Source organism: Fukomys damarensis, unplaced genomic scaffold, assembly GCF_012274545.1.
Source record: "Fukomys damarensis isolate Sample0158 unplaced genomic scaffold, DMR_v1.0_HiC HiC_scaffold_27, whole genome shotgun sequence".
Lineage (NCBI taxonomy): Eukaryota > Metazoa > Chordata > Mammalia > Rodentia > Bathyergidae > Fukomys > Fukomys damarensis.
The window spans coordinates 28,442,386-28,465,135 of NW_022900939.1; the positions used below are offsets into that span (position 1 = coordinate 28,442,386).

At 45.5% G+C, this 22,750-nt stretch overlaps 1 protein-coding gene across 4 annotated transcripts in view; it reads right to left on the reverse strand.

Moving 5' to 3' along the window:
• The window catches only part of Syk (spleen associated tyrosine kinase), a 77,650-nt gene that overhangs the window by 33,011 nt on the left and 21,889 nt on the right, over window positions 1-22,750 (reverse strand). For 2 of the 4 annotated variants that reach the window (XM_010607604.3, XM_010607601.3), the window contains exons 1-3: window positions 19,029-19,214; window positions 10,257-10,696; window positions 7,768-7,928 (exon numbers count right to left, since the gene is read on the reverse strand). In XM_010607604.3, coding sequence (XP_010605906.1) covers window positions 7,768-7,928; window positions 10,257-10,670 — 575 coding nt within the window. In that variant the 5' untranslated portion in view covers window positions 10,671-10,696; window positions 19,029-19,214. Of the gene's footprint in view, window positions 1-7,767; window positions 7,929-10,256; window positions 10,697-19,028; window positions 19,215-22,750 lie in introns of those variants that run through there. The other 2 variants (XM_010607603.3, XM_010607602.3) reach the window with 1 other exon arrangement.

Consider the following 22,750-nt stretch of genomic DNA (forward strand, 5'->3'; position numbering starts at 1 on the left):
TCAATGAAGAGGTAGTCAAACACAACACAGTATAAAACTTGTAGAAAATAAAGGGTATTGAGTTGTGTCAGGCAGCTACTTAACTTATTTGTCTAAATATAGGTTATAGGTTGATAGTGTTTAGGAGCTTTAAAAACAATGGTTTTTTAACAAAACCCTGTTGTGTGCCTTGGTTCCAGTCTCAAAAGAGGCAGAGATCTGACCTTGGCCCACCAGACACAGGCTAGAGGACTCTCTGTCTAGTGCTTGAATCTTGCCAGCCAAATGTCAGGCAAGGAGAGAACCTGTTATGCCCAAGGCAGGTATGATTCAAGTCTAGAAGTGCTGTGGACTATTGAGAGAGACAGACACTAGACCCATCCCATCCATCTCCCCTAGAAAGCATACATTTTTCATTCTTCTAGCACAAGTACAGTCCCTGACAATTACCTTCTCAAAGGTAATTCCTGAGGGGTCTGGTGAGGCATGTGTACTGGACATAATGAGGGAAAAGCTGACCAAAGCCTCTGGAACCATACTGCAACGATCACAGTGGAATCTCTGCAAATGGTAGATATGATCTCCTCTCAGTCACAGACAATGGCAAGGATCTTGGATTCTGCTTTTCAGTCCTCCATAAACCCTTCAGCTGAGCTCTCATTTGAAAAACAAGAGGTTTGGACCCAGGAAAGTGGTAAGGTTCCTTTCAGGCCAAGTATGCTATTATTGTAAATGAATTCACATAGATCGTAAGGAGCAAAAACTGGAAACAGAGTTGGACAGCAGCCCCCAGACATAATCCATTTGATGGTGGCCTGAGTGTCTGAGATCCAGCTTCTGTATTCTGAGCTGAATTATCCAGGTTTGATTGTGAGGCCAGGCTCAGACTTTCTCAATGTGCTCTTTTCCTCACTGTTTTTTCAGTGTTCGATCCAAGGCATTTCTGCATGGCCATGGTGGTGCACTTGCTTTCACCATGGTGCTCTCAGGCTGGAGTGCAGGCCTCCAAGGGATGAAGAAGCGTATCTGAACTAATGATATAATTTCTGTGATTTGATTTGCTCATCTTATTCCACTAAGTTGTTAAAACCAATTGAATGGTTTACAACTTGTGATGAAAAATAAATTTTCAACTTTCTTTATGAAATAGTAATACTTTGTCTATGAAAGCCATATGTGAACCTTTTATGGCCATTTGGGACTCCTGCTGTATGCATTCCCAGCCATGAGGAAAAAACAAACAGAGCTATTGCAAACAGAAGAATAGAAAGAGGGAGGGCCTGGCAGTCTCACCCCCGGGGGCCACTGAGTGCCTGTGATATGGATACAGGAAGGTTCTGAGTCATGGGCATGACCTTCATCAAGTGTATGGCACTGGTGTAATCAGGTGTATTCATGGATGCCGGAAGGGAAGGCAGGGAGCCGCTGACATTCTTCTGGGCTATACATCATATAGATGCCGTCTGTTTATTTTAGAATGTAACCCTCAGTGACTCTTAGGAGACAGGAATCACATTAAGCCCATGTCAGAGAAGGAGGAAACTAAAGAAAAGAAACCACTGAGTAACTTGCTCAAAGTCATGAGTCTGGTTATAAGGCAAGTGGCAACACTGGAAGCAGGACAACCGAAAGGCTGTGTTGCTAAGAGGCTATGCTGCCTCCCACCCAGATAAGATGGATCCTACAAACCACAGAGTAGGTCTTTTACCTTTTTATATTTCTGTGTCTACCGATGTATCCCTGAGACTGTTCATGAGTTACAATTTAAGAGGCAACCCAGAGAGATCCAAGAATCCCATTTCAGAGACTCATGGAGTCTTGCCCCACATGGATCTATGTTAGTGTTACACCATTTCAGGAAATGGAAAGGAGAAATGAGCCGGGGAGATGGACAGACTATAATAACTCACTGATTTAGGTGACAAACATTCATTGGTTCCCTCCTACTGCCAGCTCATAGGCCTATACAGGACAAAATCTATGCACATGGCTGATTTGGCAGGGAAGTCATAGCATAGACAAAGTGGCTTCAACTGCCCCACCAACGTGAAAATGCCAAAGCATTCACAAAGTTGCAGAAAGTCTTGGGAAGGAGGTGTGGGAAAGGAGAGTGAGCAAAAATCTATAGCCTAGAGCACAGAGGAATTAGAACCCTGCCTCAGGCGTGCTGCCCATGAAGCACACAGGGAAGGAGGAAGGGTGGAGCTGTCCTAGGCGGAGTTTCCTCACAATGGCTCAGGCCAAATGACAAAATGACACAGCCAAAGAGAGACAATGCAATAAGCATTCTGACTCATCCTTCAAGATGGTTTCCTATGTGCTGTGCTGCTCACAGTGGCCTTTGGATGCTCAGGACCTGTCCCTTCCCTATCATGATCAGGGAAGAGGGGTCAGGCTGGTGGCTCTGATGGCCCTCTTTGGCGCCAGCATCCCAGTATTAAGGAAACACTCCAGATTCAACTGCTTGTTGTGGCCAGCACAGCAGGAGCATTTTTAAAGCTTAGAAGAGGCAAGTCAACACTCTCTTCCCTGCCCCTTACAGCTACTCCACCCTTAGCTCCCTAAGATAAAACGCAGTAATAAATGTAGAGGAAAACTGCCTCCTCCAGCTGGTAGAGTATGTAAGAAAACAACAGGTGGAGAGGAAGAAGACAGTCACCTTTACTGCGGGCTGGAAGAACAGAGGTGTTCCTAAGCAGGGGGCTTGTGACCCTGAACTGTGGAGCAAAGCAGAGCCAGGGTGAACTGTTTTCACCTATGAGCACCCAACCCATGCCGTAGATGAGAACTTTCAGAAGGCCATTCAACAGCACTCTGCTGGCGTCCCCAAGACTTGCCTGCCTATATTCACTGAGTCTTGTTTAGACCTTGCTTATTAAGCTTCCACAGAGTGCCTGATTTTATGCCTAGCACAGGCAAACACATATTTTATTTTATTTTAAATCAAGTTAATGACGCCCAGCTTCAAAACTCACACACACACACACACAACAAATGTTCTGTTTCTAGATCAGTGAACCATGAGGTTCTTCACAGGAGGCCTGAGGGAAGGCACGTTTGTGGGGCTTGGTCAGGGTCAGGGTCCTCCCAGAAACAAACTCCCCTACGCATAGCTAGAGTGTGGAGATGGGGGCTATAAGAAGTGGGAACGGGGCTAGAATCATACTGTGAGAAGAATAGCTGTGCATGGACCTGTGCAAGAACCCAGGCAGGATGAGGAGGAGCAGGAAGTCGAGCACAGAGATGGGTGGACAAGGCAGAAAAGAGCTGCTGGCAGCTTTTGTTCTCCAGTTATGTACTCTTTGCAACTTGACTCAAGAAAACCATTTCCTTCATTTTGGGTTTGGAGCCTTCTCTGTACTTCCATTAAACGTAGACTGTATTATACCATGACTGCAGACATCCCTCAGCACCCACAGGGGAATGATTCTGGGACCCGTAAGATACCATAAATTCCCAGACACTCAAGTCTCATTTAAACTGGTGGATATTTGCATCGGACCTATGCACATCTTCCTGAGCACATTAAAACATGTCCAGACTTCTTATAACCCAATACAGTGCAGATGTTAAGTAAATAGGTATTACACTGTATTGCTTAGGGCACAATGACCAAAAAAGTCTGTACATGTTTAGTATTGACGCACTCTTTAAAGATATCTTGGATCCATGGATGAATGTGGAACCCACGCATACAGAGACAACTGTGTTCGTCTCCACCACACAGCTATCAACTCCGTGGGTGCAGCCTCGTCACCTTTGGCTTCCAGCAACTGCAATGTAAGAGCTGCTCCAGATATAACTGATTCTCTGAGGGACAGACTATCACCAGGGGAGTCACTGGACCTTCCAAGTACAAAAGGAGAAGCAAACCTAGAAGCTATGACTCCTAGAGAACTGGGCGGAGGCACATCACCAAGTGCAGCAGCCCCAGTCAAGTTCAGGACTTTGCCTTCCACCTTGTTGCTGTGTGTTCTGAAACAACAGAGGACAGAGTAGAGTCATGCTGCAGGTGAGAACTTGCCAGAGAAGGGTGTGTGCAGAAATGACGTAGAGCCCTGGCAGCACTGCACCAAGGGGCCAGGGCTGGGGAGGAGGCAGCGTCTGCCCAGGGGCTGCATGCAGGGGCATAGAGTAGGGCCACCAGAAGCCAGGGCATCTGACCTTTTCCCTGGGGCCTCTGCAGGACATGCCACCCTGTCTTCTGATAAACATGAAATGCAGTGCCTGGGCTTGGGCACAAGAAAGCAAAGGCCTGAAATGCGATCTGAAATAAATCACACCCTGTGGTTCCACTGCAGTGAACATGCACAGCACGGCTCGGAGAGCAGCTCCCTGCTGGCCCATGGCCCATTTACCATGCTACAGGCAGACAGCCCACGGCACATCCTAGCCTTCCCACAGGGAACCCACTCATCCAAAGTGGCATCCTCCACATGCCTGCACTATCTCATCCAGCCCAGCTGGAACAGCCTCCCGTGTGGAGGGATCCTGGACAAATTCCATCTCCGGACTCTGGGGTGATGCTCCCTGGTGGGAGGGGTGACTGCTCCCTACCGTTCCATCTCAGTGCCAATCCTCTTCCTCACAAAGAGCCTTTCTCAGTTTCTGGCCAGAAGAGAATGCTGGCCCTTGGCCCCTGACTTATATCCCTTCCATACAGTCATTCCTTCATTACCAGGAGTTCTGTATCCACCAGCAAGTGAAATGGTTGGGGAAAAAATCTGCATCTGTACTGAACAGATATTTTTCCTGTCATTATTCCCTAAACAATACAGCAAATATTTCAAGAGCATTTAAATTGTACCAGGTACTATTATAAATAATCTAGAGATGATTAAAGTGTACAAGAGGATGTGTGTGGGTCCTATGCAAATACCGTGTCATTTAGTGTAAGGAACTTGATCATCCATTGATTTTTGGAGTGCAGGACAGCTGCCAGCTGTGGACGAGGGACAGACACACTCACACCAGATGTACAGCCACAAGATCCAGCACTGGTTTACGAGAGCTCACACACTGGCTTCCTGAAAAGGAAGCACTTGTGAACACTACTAAAGATGCAGGAGTGTAATGTTGGGGCCATTGGACTTGGAGGGGCCTCTGAGTCACTGCTACAGACTCTGTCCCAGGCCAGACAGAAGGCAGGACAAAAGGCCAGTTCTCATCTACACCAGGCCACGGGCCTAGACACCACGCTAAACACAATACACCACTGTGCTCAGGCCAGCCACCCCGAAGCACCCATTCAGGTAGCACAGGACACACTACCACAGGACAAAGTCGCAAAGCCACCAAGAAGAAAGGCCTGCTACTTGTTCAGTATAAAACGACCATGAGATTTCTGGTGACAAGAGCTCCCTGGTGGCAGTGATGGAGAAAGACGACGAAGTAGCACGAGAGGAAAGCTCAGACTGTCACCAAACCATATACACCATGCTGTGAGCTTGGTGAGTGTTTTCTCCGAATCCTCAAGAGCAGCAGGAGAGTCTCACTCACTCTAGACCTAGAGAACTGAACCTTGAACCTTGGGAGGGTTATCTCTTAGCCTGTGTGTGTGTGTGTGTGTGTGTGTGTGTGTGTTACTGGGGACTGAACCCAGGACCTTTGCACTGAGCTGCATCCCCAGCCCTTTTTAATTTTTTATTTTGAGACAAAGTCTCACTGAATCACTAAATTTCCCAGGCTAAATGTGAACTTGTGTTCCTCCTGCCTCAGTCTCTCAGAATACTGGGATTAGAGGCATGCACCTACACACCTACAGAACAAGGGTTCTTAAGCAAAGTCTCCACAGCCCTATGTTGGGCTCCTGCCTCCTGCTAGTATCCCAGGTGAGGCTACAGCTGCGCTGCAGTTACCACCAATATGTCCATCCCTGCACAAGCTAGAAAGGTATGGCAGAAGCTGGAAAGATGGGATGGGGTATGGTTGATACCAGGAGAAAGCCAAGCACACAAGAGTTTAGTGCCCATGTGGCATCATCAGGCAGCTGCAATGTAAGGTGAAATAATCCAGTCTGAGGAGACTGACTAGAGAGACTTGGAGAAAATGCCCATGCCCATGGGCCAGGGGCACCCTGGACCTCGTGAGCTCTGAATGCAGCTGATGTGATGCACAGCAGTTCTGTGAATCTCCTGCAGGCACTGGGAATGTGGAGCCTCTTGCCCTCTGCGCAGGGTTAAACACGTCCCTGGGAAAGGACGGCAAGGGCAGAGCTTGCACACAACTGCTCTTTTCAGACACAGCAAATCAGAAAAAATCTGCTTCATACCCATAGCTGCTCCGCAAGGAGCCTGAGAGGCACTGTGCCCAGGGAGAAGTCAGCAGGCCTTGTTCTCTGCATTAGGTCACTTAAGCTCCTGATGTGTCAAGATGCTGTGTCTGCAGTCTCGTGACATTTATGCTGGAAATTATTGCTGAGAAGATGGAAAAGCCCAAGCCTCAGGGAAAATTAGCTGCTAGGTGGCTACACTAAGGGACAACCTCCTTCTTCTACCCAGCATCACTGCCAGAGAGTGGAGCTGAGTCCCCTAAAAATCACATCCTATTCATCACATGCCAATCTGGGCCACTCCTTTGTAATTTTCTTTTCTTTTTTAAGATTGTGTTTAAGAGAATTTCTTAAATCAGAAGGATGGGGAAAATTTATTAAGTACAAATGGCTATCCAGAGGAAAAAGCTAACAGAATCAGCCAAGTGTTAACCAATGTGTCTGAGCACAAGGCTGCACCACTGTTTCTAGTGAAGTTCCAAAGCAGGGATGGGCCAGTGGTTCTTGGTGCCCCAGGAAGCATCTCTGTAGGGAACACTACTTGGGGACAAAGGTGGGCAAGTGTTTTCCCTTTGCCCACAGGAGACAGCTCATGTCTCTGGATGCTGACGCCAGCTGAGCTAGCCCACACTTCCAGGACCTTCTAAAACTTAGGCTCACATCAGCTCCCTACGGATGAAAGACAGAACACGGAACTCATCCTAACTCTTGAGTTCAAAAGGCCAAAGACTACCACCTGCCTCTGATCTAAAAGTTTCACTTCCATAAGCTATGCCTAGGATTTCTTTCTACTTTTTAATTTTCTGCCCAAGTGAAAACAGAAGTCATGGCTGAGACTGGGGCGAGGCTGGAGTGAATAAACTGCAGTGGTGTCTACATTTTGGTTGGAGCAACAGCAATGTGGCTATTATTCCCATATTTGCCATGAAAAGCAGGATTCAGGCAGCACACACCTAATCTGAACTCTAAAATTCTCCAAAATCTGAAACTTTGAATAACAGTATGTATAGCACAAGTGGGAAATTCCCCACCTGGTTTATATGATGGATTAAAATGGTGGACTAAAACCATGGCATGAAACTACCTTGAGGCTATGTGTATAAGGTGCATATGTAAGTGAATTTTGAGTCTAGACTTGGATCCTATACCCAAGACATATAGTTAATCTATATGCAAATATTTTAAAATTGGAAAAAAATCCCAAATCCAAAGCCCTTCTGTTTCCAAGCCTTGTGGATGAGGAATATATATCTGTGTGTGGCTGACGACCATTTTCTTTAAACACGATGTCCCATAGAGCCCAAGAATATCACTTTAGGATTGAACTGGGCAAAACAGGCTGGGTCACAGTGCCATCTTCATCTCAAAGCATCCTTAGGACAGGCCAACATATGTGTATCAGAGTTATGAGTGACCCCTGCATGGGGGCGCATGGCTTGTACTCACAGGGAAGCTGCATTATCCCTAGCTGTCCCAGCTGCCTGGTGAGAGATGAGGGGAAAAGACACTATACTTACAGGAACTTGCCATCCATCTTTGATCCTATGAGGACGATCTGCTCAGACTCGCCCCGAGAGATATTTCCATGGAACCAGGGCATTTTCTCATGGGCTGTGGTGGCTATTAGCTTCTCCAGCTGCGGCTTCTGACTGATGATGGCCTGTTCCAAAGCCTGGCCCTGCCAAGAGTAGGGACAGACTATGCATCAGGCCAGGAAGAAGTGGAGAGAGTCAAAGAAATTAATCATATCCAGACTATCCTGAGGTCTAATGTGTGAAGTGGAATCCAATTTCATTCGTGCACTCATTCATCAGCAACTCATGGATTCATTCAGCACATAAAACCAATGAGATGATACATATTACATAAGTGCCTTCAATGTCTAAATAAGGAAGCAGTCTGAAATGGAATAACAAGATTCACCTTTTCCAAGACAGATACAACTTTGAATACCATCTGGCTCTGAGGTCCAGAGAACAGGATTCTAGGCTGACTGTTCCATGTTAAAATCTGGCCATTTCCTAACTATCAAGAAGCTTAAGATGTGTAGAGGAAGGCACATCGGCACATCCTTATCTGTCTGCCTCTGAGGGCTTCACTGAGCACACACAACTGCCTGTGGACCAGCAGGAAGCAGCACCACAGAAAGCGTGGGTGAGAAAGTGTGGGTGACCATGCGGATGCCACAAAGCAGCCCAAACTGGGAAGTGGAGCTCAGCACTATGCAAACTGATTTCCTCACTTTCTTAGTGGGAAAGAAAAGAGATCTTTGTGATAATAATTAATGGAGGGCAAAAGTTTGATGATTTGCATTTATAAGGAACTCCCATAGGAGTAACAGTAGAAATATAACCACGTCAAACAGTTGGAAGCAGGAGGGGAGACAGCTGGGAATAAAAGCACAGTGCTTTGGTCACATTTCACAGATGAACTGCACAACATAGGCAGTGATGGCCCCAGATGCGAAGCATTCAGAGCGAGGTGAGTGCAGAGGAATGTAGAGGCCTGCAGAATCCACTCAGACGTCAGCAAGAACCACGGTGGACACAGGTGACAACACAGGCCAACAGCAGGTATGGATGCCAAATGGAAGAAACTGGTCTAGAAAGCATGGCGCTGTCCACTGCTGTGACACTCTGGAAAGGCGGAAGGTAGAGGCAGAAACTGGATGTGTGGTTGCCAGGGGCTGGGGTGAGCAGGATGTGGGTAGAAGGATGGAGTTACTGTTCATCTGGACTGAGGTGGGAGTTACATGATGCTCTGTGTTCGTCAAAAGTCACAGAACTACATGCCCCAAAAGGATTAAATCTACAGTGTGTAAATGACACTCAGTAAGTCTGATTTGAAGAGCAAAAGGATGGCCTAAGACATATTCAATAAGTACTAGTTAAAAATATCACGCTCATAGTATTGTAGTACCTGTCTGCAAGATGGAATTTACTGCAAAACATGGTAAAGGTGTAAAAAGAGTCATTGAGTACAATACGCAAAGTGACACAGTTGTAAGTCAGTATGTGTCAAGCAACACAGCAGAACACAGCCACATACATCCAGGAGAAGCGAGGAGAGCTGCTTAACACCTAAGTTCAATCAGGAGATTGTCATTCAGGTCTGTTGCCTCCGGACACCACCTGCTTTTAAGACTGCAGGAGGGCGGGGTGTGGGCAGTTCAGTGGTACAGTGAGTGTTTAGCGTACACGATCACCAGCATCGGGGAACAAAAAGCATGCAGGAGGAATGTAAACTCCCACAACCTCTGCCACCTTTCTGGACTGAAACTGTTACTACATCCAGATGAAACACACACGTCCCTTGCTGTGGCACACTAGCCCTCCAGGTTTTATCCTACAGACACCACCCACAAGGTTAATAGAAAGGAGTGCGGATGAAAGCCACTAGCAGCACAGTCTGAACAACAAAAGCATCCTTGAGTAGTCCTGGTTACATAAATTATGACGCACAGCAGGCAACACCAAGCCACCAAAGTAGGGGTGCCAAACCTATGTATGTATGCCGAGAGGTTAGAAAGGTTGGTGTGGCTCTGTTTGGTACGTAAAAGTCAGAAAACACCCATCAATGACCCTGAAAGGTCCCTTGGTGAACCGCGTGGCAGGTTTGCCTGTGATGCAGAAACCCACACCACCGGTGTAAAGGGCCCTTCTCTGTGGTTGCTGTGAAAGAGGCAAGGCTGCTGGGGTGTGGTAACACACACCTATAGTGACAGTACTCTAGGAGGCTGAGAAAGAAAGGCTGCAAGTGTGAGCTGAGCCTAGCTTGGCAATTTAGCAAGCCCCTGTCTCAAAAAAATAATAAAGAGGGTTGGGGATGTAAGTCAAGGCAAAGGTCCAATACTGTGGAAGGAAGGGTGGGAGGAAAGGAGAGAATGCAGGCAGGCTGTCTGTCCTCTGGAGAGAGGCATTCTGGAGCCCAAGTCAGTGCCTCCCAAGGTGGATGCTCATTTGGGTGCCCAGGTGGACATCTGGGGGACCCTGGCAGGCAAGCCCACCTGCAGGTTCCACGTTTGCTTCACGTACTCCCTGATGAGGTTTTCCTTCAGGTCCTCAAAAGGCCCAGTCTTGGGCTGCACGCCAGGCGGCCGGTTGCAGGGCTTGGTGAGCAGGCAGACTAGGCCATCGGACTCCAACGAGTGGTAGTGGCAGAGGTCAGCTGGGCTGCTGTGGGTGCGGCCACCCGCGATGGCGTAGGTGCCGTTCAGCTCACGCTCGATGGTGTAGTGGTGCGCCTTGCGCCCATGCGCCACAGACAGCGCAAAGCCGCCCAGGTAATTGCGGCTTTGGCGCAGCAGGTAAAGCCCGTCAGTCATGCCCCCCTGCACTAGGTAATCCTCTGCCTCCTCACGGGTGATGTTGCCATAAAAGAAGGGCAGGTGGTTGGCACTGTCCGCTGCGGTACCGGCCATGCCTGTGCCGGGCCTTCAAGGTGCACCTAGGGGCAAAGAAGGGAGAATGCAGTGAAGATCCCAGCAACAAGGCCATCAGACCTCCCTCAAGCTGGGGACGAGTCCTTCCAGCTCAGGACAGAAGTATTTCCCTCTTTAACTTTTCAATTTGTACTCATATGATTATTTCCCAGTAGACCAAATCCTCTATCAATCCAAACACACAGGATTTGATAAAAGCGAACGGATTTATTAGTTCATTTATTTTGTTTTGTTTTTCTGGTGGGGACAAAGAAGCCTAAGAAACACACTGAAAAGAGAAATGTACAGAATACTATAGCAAAACTTGTCTTGAGGGCTCCCCTTTGAGTGGACAGGGATGTGCAGGAGGTAAAAGCAGAAGCCCTAGGTGCTCAGAGAAGCTGCCATGCCAGAGAGGGGGCAGTTTCAAGGAAAGCTCACCCCTGGCAGTCTGTTGCCAGAAGCTCATCCAATGAGTTCATGGACAGTCACAGGGGCCTCCTTTGTGATCTTGCGAAACTGACCCTGCACTCACCAGGCCCTTCTACCTTCAGCCTGGGGTGCAAGAATCAGCAAGCTCCTTCTGCAGGTGCAGAAGGTGACATCCTCCCAGAGACCCATGGGGCATGGAGGCGCAAGGCCAACCCCTGTCTGCCAGTGTTAAAAACAGCTGAGGAGAATGTCCTGAATGCCCGCGGGGCCACCACCCTCCCCACCACATGACCCCTACAGAGGCAGCACAGGTCTCCAGCTGTGAAGACATCAACAGAAGACACTGCCCACAAGGCTCAGGTGACCCCCCAGAAGAGAGATGAAGGAGGCTGGCTGTAGGCATATCTTTAGCAAGGCGAGTGTTTTATAAGGAGGAAGATGTATTTTACTGATCCAAAAGGCATCCAAGAGTGTATCCAAAATGGGCCTAGTGTTCCTGGAAAATAATCCAGTGATGCTACCCATTCATCTGGGAGAAAGCACCTGTCCCCACCCCTCAACTGTCCCTACCACATGCACGTCACACATACATCACACACATAATCTACCCACATGCCTCCTCACATACATACAACCACACACATAGAACACATACATCATGTACCCACATAGCTCCCACATATACACACACACCACACATATGCACACAAACACATCACACACAAATATCCGCCCTACCCAACGCATGCACTTACCATGTATCACACATCATATACATGCACTGTACACAAAGATATATGCATGATTTGATGAAATATCCTCTGATACTTATATAAATTCTCCTGTATGTGGTTTCACAACATATGGACACTGGTCTGGAGAGGATAATACAATTTCTGTTAATTACACCCTCACTGTGGCCCTGCGCAGGAACAAATGTCGTCACAATTCGGTCATGTTTGCTCTCTGTGTGCAGCCACATCACCCCCTTTTCTACCCTCATGTGCTAGACCTGTGCTGTTCCCAGCTGTTCCCCCGGCTACTTTCCTCCTGCTCAGGCCTGTGATCTCAGCTCACCATCATGCCTTTATGGAGTGCATCCTGATGGCCCAATTTCAGGTTGCCGTCTCTGTCCATCTGGGCTGCCTCCTACCCATATTTAACGTCACAGAAGTATCCCTTCCCTTCACAGCACCACTACAATTTGCCCTTACCCTAAACAAAAGCTTCAAAGGTTTAGAAATTTTGAACAACTTTTTCATGAGGTTTACCAGATGTCCACAAAATACCTGCTCAACGGAAGCTTTTTTTTTTTTTTTTTTTTTTGGTGGGGGGCTTCCACATTGATGTTGGTTTCCTAATCAAAATGCTAACTGTCCAGTTTCTATGTATTCATACAGCCCTGGAGACCAGCTGATGTGACCCTCTAGATGCCCTATCTATAGCTGTATCAATGGAGCTTGGTACTTGCTCAAGTTCACAGCTTCTTAGGAGAAGGGACCAATTCTAGCAAGTGCCTGATGCCTCTGCTACAAAATGCTCTCATATCTGATTCCCTGCCTCCTTTTCTCCAGCCCCGGTACTCTGTGTACCAGAATACACAGCCTATACCCAGTTCTGCTTCCCCAAAGCAACCTTTCCAATGCCCAGTCACAGCAGCCATTCCAAGACAATACACTCTTCCTGTTTGACATCATTTCAAAAGCCACCATATCCTGGTCACTTTACCTGCATAATTTTATGTTGCCCCAACTCCTATCAAAAGTTCTACACGCTGGGGATTTAGCTCAGTGGTTCCACCACCTGCCTCACAAGCACAAGGTCCTGAGTTTGAGACCCTGTACCAAAAAAAAAAAGTTCTGCCAGCTTTGATGATGGGGCTTCCAGTGCCTTGGTTTGTGCCCAGTGGTCCACCAACACAGCTGTAGATGGCTCCAGGTGTCTAGCATCTTTACTTGGCTTTTAGAGGATGAAGTTTCCTTTTCACATGTGGTCACAACACAGTCTTCACTGTCTATTTATGTATCAGGACAGCTGCATTGACCTGACTTCCCCAACCTCTGCTATTTCAATCCATTTCCATCTAGTATCTATCACTGTGCTAAGTCAGGGTTATTCAACTATGACATTCTTCACACTGGGGCTGGATTGTTCTTTGTTGGGTGTATGTGTGCATGTACGTGCATGTGTGTGTGTGTGTGTGTGTATGTGTGTGTGTGGTGAGGGGCCGTCTTATGCTCTAAAGGCTACTTAGCAGCATCCCTGGCCTTGACTCAATGCCAGTAGTAATTAATTCCTTAATTATGATGAATAAAAACTATACCTAGGCTGGGGATTTAGCTCAGTGGCACCACACCTGCCTCTTAAGTGCAAGGCTGTGAGTTTAATCCTCAGTACATGAAACACACAACTATAACCAGATATTGCTACGTATTCTCTGCAGTCAGGCCTCCACTGACTTGCACTCACAGACAGCACTCCCTTGATAGCCATGGGAACCACTGTGGAAGAGGCTCAGCAAGCACCATCAAGCCTTCTGATAAAACTGCAGTCCTAGATCATATCTGACTATAACCCGAAGGAGACCAGAAGCCATCCTAGCTGTTTCAAATGCCTGGACACAGGAATCATGAAAAGTAATACAGGCTGAGTGTTCCTTATCCAAAATGCTTGGGAATGGAAATGTTTCAGTTTTTTTGTTTTGTTTTGTTTTGTTTTTTCAGATCTTGGAACATTTGTACATTCCTAATGAGATATCAAGTCTAAACGTGAGGGAGGGGAGAGCGAGGGAAAGAGAGGCAACGCCAGAGACTTTAGGATCCGTTTAGTGCACCTTCGTGCCCTGCTCACTGAGGGGCCAAACCACCTAAGAGGTAAGAGTCACAGATAAGTGTCATCCCAGAAGCATCAAAATCAATCCAGTCTCAGGCCACAGGGCCACACACGTGGCTGTGGTACCAGAAGACAAAGTGGGCCAGGTGTGGAAGAAACTGATGAGACCTGTGATCCTGGCTAAGTCACTGTCCTCCAGACTCAGATTCTCATGTAAAACAAGGAGACAGGACTGAGTTAACCTCTTTGCTTCCTTCTCACTCTGTTGTGTGACTCAGGATGCTGGTACGTAAGTATTCTCTTGTTGACACATAAATTGCCCACATCCCAACAAAAAATTCATTTGTATTTCATAGACACATTACACACGTAGCCTGAAGGTAGTGGTCATACAATATTTGTAATAATTTTGTATATGAAACAAAGTTTGACAGTGTGGAATTTTCTACTCATGGCATCATGTCAATACACAAAACGTATCAGATTTCTGGATTCTGAATATTTGAATTAGGGGTTTTCAACCCATAAGTGATGATTGCTGTTTTAAGCCACTATGTTCAGGGTAATTTGTTATGCAGTAAGATACAGCTAATCCAGAATCTCAACAGAGCCAGGAGATAGAAGCAACCAGTGGCTAATGAATATGTGAATGGCTTACAACAAAGCCCCCAGACATGGGAAAGGAGTGGTGAGGGTCAAAGTTGTGTTCTGGCAGAGTCAAGGTGAAACTTTCTGGGATATCACGGCAGCCAGAGAAGACAAAATGGAGGTCAGAAGGAAGGAGAGAGCCGTGCCTGCTCCTGTGTGTTCCCAGACCTTCTGCCCTCTGCCAGTCTTCCTTCATCTCCATGTCTATCTGTGGATGAAGGGCAGACGATAGGACTGGCTGTCAAATCCAGCAAGGACCACAACACCCAAGCCTAGCACTTTCAGATTAGGGAGCCAGGAGCAAAGATGAACCCAAAGTCCAGTTTGGCCTACTGTCATGAACACGGTAACTCAGAATCCTTCATTTTGTGATTTCTTTCTTTTCTCCTCTCTCCATTTCATCAATATCAGTACTCTTGAATCTATTATTTTTTCATCTCACGCATGAAAAAAAAATACAGTTGCTACTAATCTTATTCAAGTAGTCGTGTTCCATACAGTCATCAGGAACTGTGAATTTGCAAATTCTGAACCATTGCTCCAGAAGAAAACATGAGACTATATTCTTGGGGTCCTCTGGTTATGTTTTCATAAACCAGTCAATAAAAACCTTGTTTTCTATGAAGTTACTTCATTTCATATATATTTTATTGATGCATGAACATCAAACTTAGGAGCATAACAACATAACTCATGTGGGTAGGAAACATATCTAACACACATAATCACTTTGCAAGGCGCTTCACAGTCTTTACACTTGGAGATACGAGGCAGCACTGCAGCACCATGCTTAGGATCACTTTAAATTGTGAAATCACCAAAAAAAGAGCACAAAAAATGCTCAAATAAGTTTCACTAAACAGAATAAGGAAATGGCACCTGTTTATGCTATGAGAGCTGAAACTCAAGGGCAGCACGTCACCCTGTCCAACCTCCGTGCATATGTTAGGTAACACAAATTTTTCACCATTTTACACATAGCCAAAAATGACAGCAAAAGTACTGTGGTACTGATTTTAGGGTACTAGGTAGATATGTGAATATGGGATCTATGAACGATGAACATTGGTCATAAGTAATTTTCCTCTTCTGTTCCTCACCTTCCCTGAAAATGTCCAACTTCATTTATAAAGATACATAATTTTGCTTTGGACTTCTTGGGAAAATCATGAATCTATAAATAAGACCACACTTTTTAATATATCGGTCCCCAAATCTATGTTAATTTCAGTGTTTTCTAGCTGGCCATGGAACCAGAAGAGGCAGCATGTGTCCTTGCACCCTTTTCTTAATTACCCTAGCTATCCTTGTTATCAAAGGGCCTCAGATCTGTGATTCAAGGCTTCTGCTTTTCTTGCTATCACTGAAGCATGGCTCCTGCAGGTGCTGTTCGCCACCCCCCCCCACCCCCGGCCCCATCAACTTCCTGCAGTGAACATGTCCAATAGTACTTAGCAATTTAAGGTGGCTCATTTTCCCACTAATAGGCTGTGAGAGCTACACATGTACTGTAGACTGAGGCAGAAGTACATGGCTCTGTCGGGAAACAACCCTGGAGGGTAATTTCTGCCAAATTCATACCATTTGAGGAACAAGATCAGGAAGATGCAAATTAAGGTTTATCACACTCGAAACCACACAGCCACCCCAATGCAAAGCAACCTTGTTCAAATGTCAAATGTGTCTGAGGATTGCCTTTGCAGCCTTAAGCTGAGAAAATTAAGTGTCAGGACTTGGGCAAAAGAGAAAACTTCCTCTGTGGGTTAGATTAATTTTCCTAAGAAAGAGGAATGAGTCCAGCCAACAGGGAGAATCAGTGTTGCTGGGCTGGTCAAGGACTGCCTGATTCATTATAGAGAAATGACCGAGGAAAGAGACACTCCACAGGATCACGCCACATGGCACCTGGCTCTCCAGACAGCCACACAGGACAATGGGAACTCGGCCTTCTATGACAGGGTCTCATCATACAGGAAAAACAACAAAACAAGGACACAGATGTGGGGCCTCAACATGGAGGAAAGGAACCCAGAGTTCATGAGCCTGAATCAGCCTTGTGTCTGATGCTCGCTTCATTAAAACACATGAGCTTGTGCTCTGGGAGACTATCTTGCAGGGTCTGTTCTCAGAATATTGGGTGGCCTGCCTGGATGCCATGACACACAGACACACGGTCTCCCCAGCGAGAGTCCTGTTTTCACTAATTTTGTGGACCCCAACTTGTCCTGTCTCTGCAGACAAGCACAGAGCAATTCTTAGAAAACAGGGACCCACACTTCTGAAACAAAAAGTTAAAACTAAGGTTGCCAAGTATGATTTTTTATAGTCATTTAGAAATAGAAGAGTTGCTGCAATGCATGAAGATACTACCCAAACCTTCAGAACCAAATTCCTTTGTTGTTCCTTCAGAACCTGAAAGGCCCTAAAATGCATAAAGGAAAGGCTGATCTAGCCCAATTGACTTTGACCTTTCTCAGCCAGACTACAGGCATTCTCAGGCTCCATTAAGAGCTGCTCCCAAATCCTCTTTCATACTTGCCTGGATAAAAGTCACACAAATTATATTATGCCTTGATATCCACCTGAATATTACCTCTACAAATAAGCCATCAGCCTACTTAAGAGGACTTCATTTTAAAATCTAAAGTGTTAATCAATAGGTGAGTGGCTACCATGTGCTAGTCATAATTTCAGGTGCCGCACAGTGCTGAGAGAGAATGTCCCAGCCTCCCCGACAAAATGTGGACAGAAGCAGCTCCTGGGAGGAAGAAATAGGGATCCAGCTAAGAAAGAGCTTCCTTTCCATCCTGAAGACGGTGTGTGTGCTTCTCAGGTTCTCTACCAGCTACACCTCTGTCTATATCTTGCTGTGACTCACCAAAGCCACGTGCAGACTGAGCTTCTTGGAATAAGTTCCAGCTCCTCAATGTCCTCCAGTCCAGAGCTTCCTTGGCCCTCATAGCACTTGCCCCAGACACAGTCTGGAAATGTGGGTCCTAAGATCTGCACAGCCTAGTACAGAAGCCATAGAGACAGGAGGCCTATACTTTCAACAGCTTTGTGGTGATTTGTAAGCAGTCTAATGTCTGAAAATCTCTGCTGTGATCCAGTATTTCACTCCCTGCTGATATTTATGGCTCCAGAATGAATAGCTCAACCTGTACACATCCAAGATTGGGAGAAAGGCAGTCGGAGGTGAGCCAAGCATGGATTGTCACTGGCTACTGGCAGAGAATCAAAGCACGGAGGGCGGAAAGACCCATGCCATGCTGTCGCCTGGGGTGGGATGCCCAGCTCCAGCATCCCCCAGAAACTGCCTTTGGAACTCCTCCCCACCACAGCACACCTGGCAAAGGTGGGCTCAGAGGAGGGGATTCACATGGTTATTAAAGTAACTACTAGCCAACTGGGGATGTAGCTTAGTGATAGAGAACTTGCCTAGTATGAGCAAGGCTCTGGGTTCAATTGCAACAGTGGGGAACATGGGAGCTAGCCTTTGTGAAAAATTAACTGAACTCTGGGTCATGGCCAAGATCATCCCTTAAAGGACAGGGTAGGGTTGCTGCACCCTGAAAACCTAAAAATGTCCAAGGATATCTCCCCAGTGAACTGCGTTCCACAAGCCACTCACCACACACTCTCCTCTGGGAAAACACCAACTGCCAAAAATACCAGACAAAGCATTTACTTTGAAAATACTCGCCACGGTGATCTTACTGATCTTAGCTGAACAAACCACAGGAGTGGATGAACAAGGCAGTGAAATCTCAAAGCTCTCCTTGACCCTGCTCTAAGCCCAGACCCTTTCCTCCCAGGAAACCGAGGCAGCAGTGGACAGCCATGAGCATAGTTAGCCAACAGGATTTTTGTGCGGCCCAAAAATGCCTGGATGAAGTCTCCAGCCTTCAGGCAGTATTTGTGCTTTTCTGTCACTCCATCTCTTTCGCTCAACCTGTACAGGGACCCTGTGGCTACTAGAGAAACCAATTCACCTGATTTAACTGAGGACACACTGAATATGCACTAAGAAACCACCTGAGTTTTGCTGAATGTGTACAAAAACTAACATTTTTTCCTAGCCAATTAAAAACTATAGTGTGGGAAACTCATGACTATAAAACATCCCAGAAGCTTATGATGATCTCCTGAGATTTTGTAACTGTATTTTTCACAGATTTGACATGTAACTTTATATTTGAGACTTAAAGAAAGTGGTTAAAAGAAAAAAAGAAAGTGGCAAATGTGAGGCACAGGGGAGAACTACAAGCAAAAACTAGAAAGGCAAATTACTCCACACTGCAGCTCAGGCTGAGTATAAGTTTGGTGAAAAGTAGAAAACACAAGAACAGACATGAACCTTAACGTTCTCCTTACAAACCCACGGGTGTGCAGGGGTCCTGAGGTCACGCTGTCCCGGTACATTTGACCCCTACAAGTCTCACCTACCTTCCTTTGCTGGATTCACACGTGGGTCTGCACTTGCAGGTACAAGACAGCATGGAGCGCAGGAAGGACGGAGCGCACAAAAGAGAGAGAAGGATTTTCAAAGAGAACTGCTGAAATGGAGAGAAAGCAGAAGCCTGGCCTGGCAGGCGTGAGGGTTTCCTGCTGCTGGACGTGTCTGTAACTAGGGAAGTGGCCTTTCCTCAAGTGTCAGCTTGCAAAACAAGCCAAAAAGCAGAAGTACAACGCTGTGCTGGGTGGGCCCAGGCATCCTCTAATTTCACATTCAAAATGAATCTGTACTGTGAGGACCGGGATACTCTTAAACCAACACGAGCTAAAATGACAGGGTTGTGCTCATTCATGCAGGCCAGCCAGGAAATCCTCTTTCCCAGGCATTCCTACTAAAAGGAACTTTGCATTAGGATACAGCAAAACTTTCTTCTCTGCTTTTTCCTTCTTTATCTTGGCTAAAGCTTTAATAATTTAATTAATAACTTTAATGAACCAACATGAATTTTACTGATTTTTCTTCTGTTTTCCTGTTTCCAATTCCAATGATTTTGGCTTTGATTATGTATTTTCTTCTGGATTCAGGCTTAATTTTATCTTCTTTCTACTACTCCTAATGTGTAGATTTTTGGCTTTATGCATTTCTTTTTAGGTTAATATACACTTTAGTTTGGATTGGGCTTGGGTGTATGTCAAAAATTTTAAGTGCTGGAAGCTTGGTCCCAGAACCCAGCATGTAGTATTAAGGTGGTAGACCCTTAAGAGGCAAGCCCTACTGTGAGGAAATTAAGTCACTGGGGACAGCACCCTCAGAAAAGATTAAAATCCATCTTGCATAAGTTAAGTCTCCAGGCCCTGGATTATCCTTCCAGAGTGGGCTGTTATACAGTAATTCCACCCCGCACGTGTGATCTCTTCCATGTTAGACACCTTCCCACCGTGAAATGCTACCTGCTCTGTTTTGGTGTGGTATGAGGCCTTGTCAGATGGGACTGCTTCAACTTAAGACTTTTCAGCTGTAAGTTGAAATAAATCTATTTTTCAAAATACGTACCTGGGGGGCTGGGGATTTAGCTCAGTGGTTCCGCCACCTGCCTTGCAAGTGCAAGGTCCCGAGTTCGATCCCCAGTACCAAAAACACACAAACAAACAAAATAAAATACATACCTGGTCTCAGGTATTTTTATAGCAAAAAATGCACCGAGACATATATGCAATACTGCTATAAACATTCCTCTACACACTGCTTTCACTGTGTCTCCAACTTTCTATAAGTTGTATTTTCATTTTTATTCAGTTTTCAAAATATTTTAAGATTTCTTTTGAGATTTCTTCGACTCATAGATTGTGTAGAAGTATGCTGCTTAATTTCCAAGTACTGGCAGAAGAGTGTGTGTCAGCTCTTACTGAGATTATCTAGTTTTTGTTTTGTTCTTAGAACCTAACTTTGGATGAGTTAAATTTGTTAATATGTTTTGCAAGAACATCCTTTATCTTGGTGAATGTTCCAAGCAAGTTTGAAAAGAATATGCATTCTTCTGCTTTTGGATTGAACAGTTTATAAATGCCAAGTTAGTTTTCAGTGCTGCTAAAGCTTCTATCTTCTTATTGATTTTCCATCTCTTTGGTGCATCAGTTACTGGCAGAGGAAAAAAGAAATCTTCAATTATAATAGTAGACTTGTTCATGTCTCTTTTCAGTTAATCAGTGTTTGACATGTGTATTTTGATGCTGTGTTGTTATATGCATATATGTTTAGGATTATTATGTCTCTTTGGATATTTGGTCACTTTATTATTATGTAACAATTTCTTTGAAACCTTGGTCTATTCACTGTGGGGATTTTGTCCTTTAAGTGATACAGGAAGTCAAGAGGGTACTGGAATATGAGTAAACCACTTGGATATTCCCAGCTTGGGTAAGGATCTGGTAGAGTGCTTTTCCTTGAAGAGTAACTATTTGTATCTACACTGCATAAGTATCACTCGTGTCTTCTCCAGACAAAGCCATGGAGGGATCCTTATCAGATCTTCACCAAAAGAACCTAGTGAGTGTTGCATTAACTCTGCCTTTTTATTGTCTATATTTTGCAATATTTTGGTATCAAGGGCCTTAAAACTGTTGGTGATATTGCCCCCTTCCAGGACCACTCAATTTCTAGAGATAGTAAAATGCTCCTCATATGTAAGCCAAGCAATCAGAAGCCTATCCATCAACTACTTCCTTACGGGGCTCTCAGAAATCACACCTTTACTCCTCTCTCCCATTCACTTCAGGCACAGACACTGGATAACCCCTCTACCTCAAGGCCTGCTGAAATCATTCAAGCCAAGCAATTCTATGCCTGCTTGCCTGTCTCACCTCATGTTTCCTGCAGAAATAAGAACAAAGGTACTTGCCACTGCTGTTTCTTTACTTGCCCTGTGCACTGGCCACCCTGGTGTTTCCCATGAGGTCCTATGCGGCATGTGGTACCTCTTATTCTCAAGGACCTGTATCAACATTCTCCCTCATAACGGTCATTCCCATGTCTGTGTGCCTTACTACACCTAATCAGAACATATCTACTTTACTCTTAAAATAAGGTCTCTGGAGGGAATGCCTAAGAAAGTAGGACCATCCTGAGACTGCTACCCTTATGGGCTTTTCTCTCTCAAACTTGCCCGTAGTCAGTTTTCAGCAAGTCATCAAAATCACTACTTAATAGTTTCTAGCTTTGTTTGACTCTGAGAGCTCCTTCTCCACGAACAGATTTGCATTATCTCCTCTGGATATGCCTATCTCTCCAGATATCAGATGTCAATCTTTCTCAAGACCTTACGTTTCTGATTAGCTAAGAAAAGTCACTGATTCTCAGTATGTCCAGCTTTCTTACTGTAAAGGTACAAGAGTTTTTTATGGGTCACAGCTGAAAGCACTGACTCTGTTCCTCTTTGCTAATGTTTGTTTAGCTATCTAGTGCCGATCAAATGGTCCACAAACATTTTCCCATAATGAAGAAATTCATGCATGTGTGAGGGGTTAAAATGTGACTCTTTTCCAATGGATGGTCCATAACTCTGACGCATGTACGAGTGAATGGATGAATGAGTATCTGGTCCATAAGCATTTGCTGGATGAATGAATGAGAAGTGATTGCAGTTTAATCTCCAATTGTGCATTTCAAATCCAAGGAATTCCAGGGGTGCTCCAGCCTCCTAGTCTGGTCTACTCCTCCTCACTCCAAATCACTATCAGAGGTTCCATGTCCCCCCAGAACTGTGTGTTCCTTAACTGACACTCAGTGCACATTCTTTCCATGCTTTCTACGATACTGCGACAGTCCTAAATGACTTCTGCCTCAAAATGTTAGATCCCTGTTTTGTTTTGTGGGTGTGGCATACGGAAGGAAAATAATATTTTACACATTGCCAACGTACGCAACACAATTAGCAAACCTTTTCCTGACTTTAGATATTGACTAACTGTACTTTTTAGCAGGCTCCTTGATAAACTACAATTTTGTCCAAAATTGTGGAGAAACCTTAGGCCTTATTACCCTAACCCCTTTCTTTTTTTTTTACACATGACTCTTAACAAAGCTTGAGGTATAAGTCAAGGCAACAAAAAAAACTAAAAAACTCTGGTCTTGTGCTTTGAAGGCAATGTTTGTTTTTCTCTTTCACCTTGGTTGAACTGCACTTTGTGGACCTAGTACTGGGGCGGGGGGGGGG